Source organism: Conger conger, chromosome 9, assembly GCF_963514075.1.
Source record: "Conger conger chromosome 9, fConCon1.1, whole genome shotgun sequence".
In the NCBI taxonomy this organism is placed as follows: Eukaryota; Metazoa; Chordata; class Actinopteri; order Anguilliformes; family Congridae; genus Conger; species Conger conger.
This window is the reverse complement of record NC_083768.1, coordinates 8,075,023-8,085,022: the sequence shown is the minus strand read 5'-3', so window position 1 is coordinate 8,085,022 and position 10,000 is coordinate 8,075,023. Positions and strand designations below refer to the sequence as shown.

The 10,000-nt window shown below is 47.1% G+C and overlaps 1 protein-coding gene across 2 annotated transcripts in view; it reads left to right on the top strand.

The window, feature by feature from the left end:
* Positions 1-10,000, top strand: part of atp1a2a (ATPase Na+/K+ transporting subunit alpha 2a) — a 25,144-nt gene that overhangs the window by 9,534 nt on the left and 5,610 nt on the right. Inside the window, exons 9-18 of one of the 2 annotated variants that reach the window (XM_061255257.1) lie at positions 1-63; positions 546-655; positions 1,517-1,651; positions 4,033-4,112; positions 5,407-5,516; positions 6,042-6,217; positions 6,317-6,453; positions 7,112-7,262; positions 9,401-9,569; positions 9,973-10,000. The exon at positions 1-63 is cut by the window's left edge and continues 136 nt beyond it; the exon at positions 9,973-10,000 is cut by the window's right edge and continues 127 nt beyond it. In XM_061255257.1, the coding sequence (XP_061111241.1) occupies positions 1-63; positions 546-655; positions 1,517-1,651; positions 4,033-4,112; positions 5,407-5,516; positions 6,042-6,217; positions 6,317-6,453; positions 7,112-7,262; positions 9,401-9,569; positions 9,973-10,000 (1,159 nt within the window). Of the gene's footprint in view, positions 64-545; positions 656-978; positions 994-1,516; positions 1,652-4,032; positions 4,113-5,406; positions 5,517-6,041; positions 6,218-6,316; positions 6,454-7,111; positions 7,263-9,400; positions 9,570-9,972 lie in introns of those variants that run through there. The other variant, XM_061255258.1, reaches the window with a different exon arrangement.

Here is a 10,000-nt window from a genome sequence, read left to right as displayed (position 1 = left end):
CCGTGGCCCACATGTGGTTCGACAACCAGATCCACGAGGCCGACACCACGGAGGACCAATCAGGTCAGAGCAGCAGCAGAATCGCATTTCTAAGGACCAATCATGTCAGGGCAAAATGACAAAATTTCTACCCCTCTCTCTATCCCACTCTCTTACTCTCCTACTCTCCTTCCTTGGCAATATCCTGACGTCCCGTTTCTTTGTGACAGTGAAATTCTCTTTGAGATACTGACATCCTCTTTCTATTGTCCAATACTGACATCCTGTTTCTGTTTGACACTGACATTCTCTTTCTATTTGATACTGACATCCTCTTTCTATTTGATACTGACATCCTCTTTCTATTTGATACTGAAATGCTGCATCTGTTTGACACTGACATCCTCTTTCTATTTGATACTGACATGCTGTGTCTGTTTGACACTGACATCCTGTTTCTATTTGATACTGACATGCTGCGTCTGTTTGACACTGACATCCTGTTTCTATTTAATACTGACATGCTGTGTCTGTTTCACACTGACGTCCTGTTGACTCCCTGGCAGGCTCCACCTTTGATAAAACCTCGATGACATGGACAGCTCTGTCTCGAGTGGCTGCTCTCTGCAACCGAGCCGTATTTAAGCCCGGCCAGGACCACACCCCCATTCTAAAGGTAATGACCACACCCCTATTCTAAAGGTACCGACCACACCCCTATTCTAAAGGTACTGACCACACCCCTATTCTAAAGGTACTGACCACACCCCTATTCTAAAGGTACTGACCCCACCCCCATTCTAAAGGTACTGACCACACCCCCATTCTAAAGGTACTGACCACACCCCCATTCTAAAGGTACTGACCACACCCCTATTCTAAAGGTACTGACCACACCCCCATTCTAAAGGTACTGACCACACCCCCATTCTAAAGGTACTGACCACACCCCTATTCTAAAGGTACTGACCACACCCCCATTCTAAAGGTACTGACCACACCCCCATTCTAAAGGTAATGTCCACACCCCTATTCTAAAGGTACTGACCACACCCCTATTCTAAAGGTACTGACCACACCCCTATTCTAAAGGTACTGTCCACACCCCTATTCATAATCATAATTGATTATGATGATAGTGTTGATGATTATGATGATAATGTTGATGATGATGATGATGAAGATGGTGTTGATGATGATGATGATGATGATGATGATGATGATGGTGGTGGTGATGATGATGATGAGGATGATGATGGTGGTGGTGGTGATGATGATGATGATGATGATATTGATGATGGTGATGGTGATGTTGATGATGATGATGATGATGATGATGATGTTGATATTGATGATGGTGATGGTGATGATGTTGATGATGATGGTGATGATGATAACAGTGATGATGATGATGATGGTGATGGTGATGATGATGATGATATTGATGATGGTGATGGTGATGATGGTGATGATGATAACAGTGATGATGATGATGGTGATGATGGTCATTATAATGATGACAGTGATGGTGTTTCAGAGAGACACAGCAGGGGATGCATCAGAGTCTGCTCTTCTGAAGTGCATTGAGCTCTCCTGCGGCTGCGTCCGCACCATGAGAGACAAAAACACCAAAGTGGCAGAGATCCCCTTCAACTCCATCAACAAGTACCAGGTACGCCCTCACAATGAACACCAACACAATACTAACACAACACCAGTACCAGGTACGCCCTCACAATGAACATCAACACACACCAACACAATACTAACACAACACCAGTACCAGGTACGCCCTCACAATGAACACCAACACACACCAACACAACACCAGTACCAGGTACGCCCTCACAATGAACACCAACACACACCAACACAATACTAACACAACACCAGTACCAGGTACGCCCTCACAATGAACACCAACACACACCAACACAACACCAGTACCAGGTACGCCCTCACAATGAACACCAACACACACCAACACAACACCAGTACCAGGTACGCCCTCACAATGAACACCAACACACACCAACACAACACCAGTACCAGGTACGCCCTCACAATGAACACCAACACACACCAACACAACACCAGTACCAGGTACGCCCTCACAATGAACACCAACACACACCAACACAATACTAACACAACACCAGTACCAGGTACGCCCTCACAATGAACACCAACACACACCAACACAATACTAACACAACACCAGTACCAGGTACGCCCTCACAATGAACACCAACACACACCAACACAACACCAGTACCAGGTACGCCCTCACAATGAACACCAACACACACCAACACAATACTAACACAACACCAGTACCAGGTACGCCCTCACAATGAACACCAACACACACCAACACAACACCAGTACCAGGTACGCCCTCACAATGAACACCAACACACACCAACACAATACTAACACAACACCAGTACCAGGTACGCCCTCACAATGAACACCAGCACACACCAACACAATACTAACACAACACCAGTACCAGGTACGCCCTCAAAATGAACACCAACACACACCAACACAATACTAACACAACACCAGTACCAGGTTGGCCCGTCCTCAAAATGAACACCAACACAATACTAACACAACACCAGTACCAGGTACGCCCTCACAATGAACACCAACACACACCAACACAACACCAGTACCAGGTACGCCCTCACAATGAACACCAACACACACCAACACAACACCAGTACCAGGTACGCCCTCACAATGAACACCAACACACACCAACACAACACCAGTACCAAGTACGCCCTCACAATGAACACCAACACACACCAACACAACACCAGTACCAGGTACGCCCTCACAATGAACACCAACACACACCAACACAATACTAACACAACACCAGTACCAGGTACGCCCTCACAATGAACACCAACACACACCAACACAATACTAACACAACACCAGTACCAGGTACGCCCTCACAATGAACACCAACACACACCAACACAACACCAGTACCAGGTACGCCCTCACAATGAACACCAACACACACCAACACAATACTAACACAACACCAGTACCAGGTACGCCCTCACAATGAACACCAACACACACCAACACAACACCAGTACCAGGTACGCCCTCACAATGAACACCAACACACACCAACACAATACTAACACAACACCAGTACCAGGTACGCCCTCACAATGAACACCAGCACACACCAACACAATACTAACACAACACCAGTACCAGGTACGCCCTCAAAATGAACACCAACACACACCAACACAATACTAACACAACACCAGTACCAGGTTGGCCCGTCCTCAAAATGAACACCAACACAATACTAACACAACACCAGTACCAGGTACGCCCTCAAAATGAACACCAACACAATACTAACACAACACCAGTACCAGGTACGCCCTCAAAATGAACACCAACACACACCAACACAATACTAACACAACACCAGTACCAGGTTCGCCCGTCCTCAAAATTAACACCAACACAATACTAACACAACACCGGAACCAGGTATGCCCAACCACAAAATGTACACAAACTCAACACGAACACAACACTAACACACAACACAAGTACCTGGTAATCCCACCAAATTAGAAATTTAGCTTAATCATACAGTATCAACATATAAAAAGGGTTAGCTGGATTTTAAGAGATGTCAAACGCCGAATTGGGTCAAATTGACCCCAAACATAATAGGAGGGTTAAGAAAATGTAAAACTACATAAATAGCTCTGGATAAGAGCGCCTGTTAAAATGCAATGCAGTGTAAGGTAATGAAATGGCCTCTGGGTATTGCGGATGGACAGGCTCATTACTTCAGGATAGAAGCAGAGCGGTAAGCTGGTCCACTGGCTTCTCTAGTGCCCTGGACCAGCACTTACGGGGGCACCAATATTTGCCTCATAATCATTTCATTGATCGATATATTTTCCTCCAACCCCAACCCCTCCTCAAATGTCGTCTCCCCCCCTCCCTCCCTGATTGACCCCCCCCCCCCCCCCCCTCCCCCGCCCGCACCCCCAGTTGTCCATCCACGAGGCTGAGGACACCCCCAGTGGTCACCTGCTGGTCATGAAAGGCGCCCCGGAGAGAATCCTGGACAGGTAACGCTGGATTATTTGGGGTGTATTCTTTGTCTGGCATAACGCTGGTTATTCTGCCGTGTATTCTGGGTTTATTGCTTATGGATGTGTTCACGATGGTGTCATTGTGTGTCATTGGGGTGTAGTATGCGTTATTGTACACAGAGTTAGTTCTGATGTCGCAATTTGGTTCGTTGTGTGGGAGATATCATAAACTCGTAACCTAGCAACACTTCAGAAGCGCTCCGTTCTGTTGTTAAAATGGCATAATAATAAAAAAGAGTTTGAATCTGACTACCATATCATCTGATTATGGATTATAAGAGTTTATTATGTGATATTATTGAGGTGTGACTATGGATTGTTGGGGTGTATTATTGAGGTGTGATTATGGGTTGTTGGGGTGTATTATGTGTTATTATTGAGGTGTGATTATGGGTTGCTGGTGTGTATTATGTGTTGTTATTGAGGTGTGATTATGGGTTGTTGGGGTGTATTATGGGTTGTTGGGGTGGATTATGTGATGTTGTTGAGGTGTATTATGGGTTGTTGGGGTGTATTATGTGTTGTTGTTGAGGTGTGATTATGGGTTGTTGGGGTGTATTATGTGCTGGTGTTGAGGTGTGATTATGGGTTGTTGGTGTGTATTATGGGTTGTTGGGGTGGATTATGTGATGTTGTTGAGGTGTATTATGGGTTGTTGGGGTGTATTATGTGTTATTATTGAGGTGTGATTATGGGTTGTTGGGGTGTATTATGTGTTATTATTGAGGTGTGATTATGGGTTGCTGGTGTGTATTATGTGTTGTTATTGAGGTGTGATTATGGGTTGTTGGGGTGTATTATGGGTTGTTGGGGTGTATTATGGGTTGTTGGGGTGGATTATGTGATGTTGTTGAGGTGTATTATGGGTTGTTGGGGTGTATTATGTGTTATTATTGAGGTGTGATTATGGGTTGTTGGGGTGTATTATGTGTTATTATTGAGGTGTGATTATGGGTTGCTGGTGTGTATTATGTGTTGTTATTGAGGTGTGATTATGGGTTGTTGGGGTGTATTATGGGTTGTTGGGGTGTATTATGGGTTGTTGGGGTGGATTATGTGATGTTGTTGAGGTGTATTATGGGTTGTTGGGGTGTATTATGTGTTGTTGTTGAGGTGTGATTATGGGTTGTTGGGGTGTATTATGTGTTGGTGTTGAGGTGTGATTATGGGTTGTTGGTGTGTATTATGGGTTGTTGGGGTGGATTATGTGATGTTGTTGAGGTGTATTATGGGTTGTTGGGGTGTATTATGTGATTATGTGGTTTTGCAGATGCAGTACGATCATGATGCATGGGAAGGAGATTCCCATGAACGATGACTGGAAAGATGCGTTCCAGAATGCCTACATGGAGCTTGGTGGCCTGGGCGAGAGAGTGCTCGGTGAGGGGGGTCTCTGGGATCTGTGATTGGACAGAAGTGATCACATGTCTGTGTCAGGGCTCTGCCATAGGACAGAATTGGTCATGTGTCTGTGTCAGGGCTCTGCAATTGGCCAGCACTGGTAAGGTATCTTTGTCAAAGCTCTCTGATTGGACAGCAAAGGCAATGTGTCTGTGCCAGAGTTCTGTGATTGTTCAAGAATGATCATGTGCTTGTATCCATGCTCTGTAATTGGCCAGCAATGGTCATGTGTCTTTCGTGTTGGTCAAAGCTCTGTGATTGTACAGTACTAATCATGTGTGTATGTCAAAGCTCTGTGATTGGACAGCACTGATCATGTGTGTATGTCAAAGCTCTGTGATTGGACAGCACTGATCATGTGTGTAAGTCAAAGCTCTGTGATTGGTCAGCACTAATCATGTGTGTATGTCAAAGCTCGGTGATTGGTCAGGGCTGGTCATGTGTGTATGTCAAAGCTCTGTGATTGGTCAGCGCTGGTCATGTGTGTGTGTGTGTGTGTTGCAGGGTTCTGCCACTACATACTGCCCTCGTCGCAGTTCCCGCGGGGGTTCGAGTTCGACTGCGACGACCCAAACTTCCCCACCGAGCAGCTGTGCTTCCTGGGCCTGATCTCCATGATCGACCCGCCCCGCGCCGCCGTTCCCGACGCCGTCGGGAAATGTCGGAGCGCCGGGATCAAGGTGGGAGGACCCAGGGCTCGCTCTCGAGATGGGGGGACGAGACGGATGATGGGTAATCCTCAGCATTGATTACCCATCTGATTGGCTCTGCTCTGACAGGTGATCATGGTGACAGGTGACCACCCGATCACGGCCAAGGCCATCGCTAAGGGGGTGGGCATCATCTCCGAGGGAAATGAGACCGTGGAGGACATCGCCGAGAGACTCAACATCCCACTGGGCCAAGTCAACCCCCGGTATTACCTGTGTGTGTGTGTGTGTGTGTGTGTGTGTGCGTACTGTGTGTGTGTATGTGTGTGTGAGTATGTGTGTGTGTGTGTGTGTGCGTACTGTGTGTGTGTGTATGTGTGTGAGAATGTGTGTGTGCAAAGTGTGTGTGTGAGTGTGTGTGTAAGTGTGTGTGTGTGAGTATGTGTGTGTGCGTGTGCGTGTGTGCGTGCGTGTGCGTGCATACTCTAGTTTGAGTGTATAGTTTACAGTGTTTGTGGTATATAAATCTACTGTGTGTATAGTGTAAATATTGTCCCTCCTCTCCCTTCGACGTGAAGGTGTTTGTATGTGTGCGGGCGTGTGTGTATGTTTGTGTGTGTATACAGTGTTCGTAGTAAATACTCTACGGTGTGTATAGTGTAAGTATTGTCCCGCATCTCCCAGCGAGGCGAAGGCGTGTGTGTGTGTGTGTGTGTGTATGTTTGTGTGCGTATACAGTGTTCGTAGTAAATACTCTACGGTGTGTATAGTGTAAGTATTGTCCCGCATCTCCCAGCGAGGCGAAGGCGTGCGTGTGCGTGTCTGTGTGTGTGTCTGTGTGTGTGTGTGTGTGTGCGCGTATACATTGTTTGTAGTAAATACTCTACGGTGTGTATAGTGTAAATATTGTCCTGCGTCTCCCAGCGAGGCGAAGGCGTGCGTGGTCCACGGCTCAGACCTGAAGGAGATGAGCGCGGAGTACCTGGACGACCTGCTGAAGAACCACACGGAGATCGTCTTCGCCCGCACGTCCCCTCAGCAGAAGCTCATCATCGTGGAGGGCTGCCAGCGACAGGTGAGTGACACGCCTGAGGGCTAGAGGGTTCGGGCTGGTCGGTTACCTTCTGTGCTGAAATGAATGTTCCTTCTTGTAAACGGTAAATGGACTTCATTTGTATAGCGCACTCACACATCAACAGTGAAAGGCCGTCATGCAAGGTGCCAATCAGCTCGTCGCGAGCAATTGGGGTTAGGAGTCTCGCTCAGGGACACACTGAAGGCGGGGGATCAAACCGTCAACCTTCTGACTGCCTGACGACTGCTCTCACCTCCTGAGATAATGTCACCCCCCAACAGTAGAGTTAAACTTGTAAAGTTAAAAATGAGTAAGTTAAGATTTTAGGCAAAACTGTTTAATTCACAAAGCATAAAATTATATTATCAACAGTGTACTCCCAGAAGAAAGGGTTCGAAAAGGCTCCTGTGTGTCTCTATAGAGCAGAGATCAGCAGCTCCTCGAGGGCTGAGAACTGCTGCTTTTCCACCCTCCCTTTACCTGGGAGTCAGGTGTGAAGGCAGTCTGTAGCACTAATTAACTGGGAGAGAAAGAAAACCAGGGCTGGATTTGAGGGCCAGAGTTCAGGATCCCTGCTGTCCAGGAACCCAATCTGGTTAAAGGGATCTTTGCCAGGCAAAATGGTGCAACCTGGGAGCTGTCACACTTTTCACACCTTCCATGGAGGGTTCTATTAAGAACTAAAAAGGGCTCCTCTATGGGGATGAGCCAAAGAAGCCTTTTTTTGAGAGTGTACACACAGTACCATGCCTGAAGAAATGTGCCAGTGTTATTTACACAGGAGAGCTGTGAGGGTTGTGTCTTCATAAGTTTTTCAGGGCCATATTTGATGATCCACCCACAGTAGCCTAAAAATTCTCAAATTACCGGAACAGTAAGCCCAACACCGTCTTCGCTCTACAGTAACTGTGACTCACGGAGGAGCCAGACGTCGTTTTCGGCAGTTCAGCGGCAAAGATCAGTACAGCACACCCAGTGCATCATGGGGCTAATATCCTCCGGAGGACCCAGTGAGCTATGATGTCAGGGTTATGATGTCAGGGTCATTAGTCTCTGTTCTTTAAGGACCATACCTACTGCCCTGAAACCCACACTGCACGGGACATTCAATAAAAATACAATTACTCATATTTCAAAATGTATTTTCGCTGTAAAACGTTTCTGTCATCCGAGATATGCGTATTATGTAAAACAAATTAAAATATATTTGTTTTGCTGCTGGGTCACAGGAGGATATTTCAGTGTGGGGATCAGGTCACGCTGTCTGTGATAAACATCCCCCCAGTGCATAGATGACCCTGCTGTGTGTGTATCATTGTGCGATCGTGCAGAGATGACCCTGTGACCCTGCTGTGTGTGTATCAGTGTGTGATCGTGCAGAGATGACCCTGCTGTGTGTGTATCAGTGTGTGAGTGATCGTGCAGAGATGACCCTGCTGTGTGTGTATCAGTGTGTGATCGTGCAGAGATTACCTGCTGTGTGTGTATCAGTGTGTGATTGTGCAGAGTTGACCCTGCTGTGTGTGTATCAGTGTGTGATCCTGCAGACATGACCCTGCCCTGCTGTGTGTGTATCAGTGTGTGATCGTGCAGAGATGACCCTGCTGTGTGTGTATCAGTGTGTGATCGTGCAGAGATGACCCTGCTGTGTGTGTATCAGTGTGTGATCGTGCAGAGATGACCCTGCTGTGTGTGTATCAGTGTGTGATCGTGCAGAGATGACCCTGCTGTGTGTGTATCAGTGTGTGATCGTGCAGAGATGACCCTGCTGTGTGTGTATCAGTGTGTGATTGTGCAGAGTTGACCCTGCTGTGTGTGTATCAGTGTGTGATCCTGCAGACATGACCCTGCCCTGCTGTGTGTGTATCAGTGTGTGATCGTGCAGACATGACCCTGTGTGTGTATCAGTGTGTGTGTGATCGTGCAGAGATGACCCTGTGTGTGTGTATCAGTGTGTGATCATGCAGAGATGACCCTGCTGTGTGTGTATCAGTGTGTGATCATGCAGAGATGACCCTGTGACCCTGCTGTGTGTGTATCAGTGTGTGATCGTGTAGAGATGACCCTGCCCTGCTGTGTGTGTATCAGTGTGTGATTGTGCAGAGTTGACCCTGCTGTGTGTGTGTCGTGTGTCTCAGGGTGCGATCGTGGCTGTGACAGGAGATGGCGTGAACGACTCCCCCGCTCTGAAGAAGGCCGATATCGGCGTAGCGATGGGCATCGCGGGATCTGACGTCTCCAAGCAGGCCGCAGACATGATCCTGCTGGACGACAACTTCGCGTCCATCGTCACCGGAGTGGAGGAGGGTAAGAAACAGCTGCACAGGAATCAGGAGAGTCACGGCTGAGCATTCATTACATTACGGGCATTTAGCAGATGCTCTTATCCAGAGCGACGTACAATGAAGTGCAGATCAAACACAGGGACAAGTGTGATGAGGACCCTAGAGGAGAGTACGGTTCTGAGTCCTAGCATATACATATCGGTGGTATAGGGAATAGCACTGGAAAAGGTTTTGGGTCTGGTCATAATGAGATCGTTTTTTTCTCTCGTCTTGAGGACAAAAAATGTGATTTTGTAGCATTTTGTATTTTCAATACACTACACAGAACCTGTGTGATTTACATGCAAGAAAGCTTGGGTCCATCTTAAGTGAACTTCAGAGACTGAAGCTGATTTGATTGGTTTGATGGGGACTCTGTCCAATAGGGCGCCTGATCTTTGACAACCTGAAGAA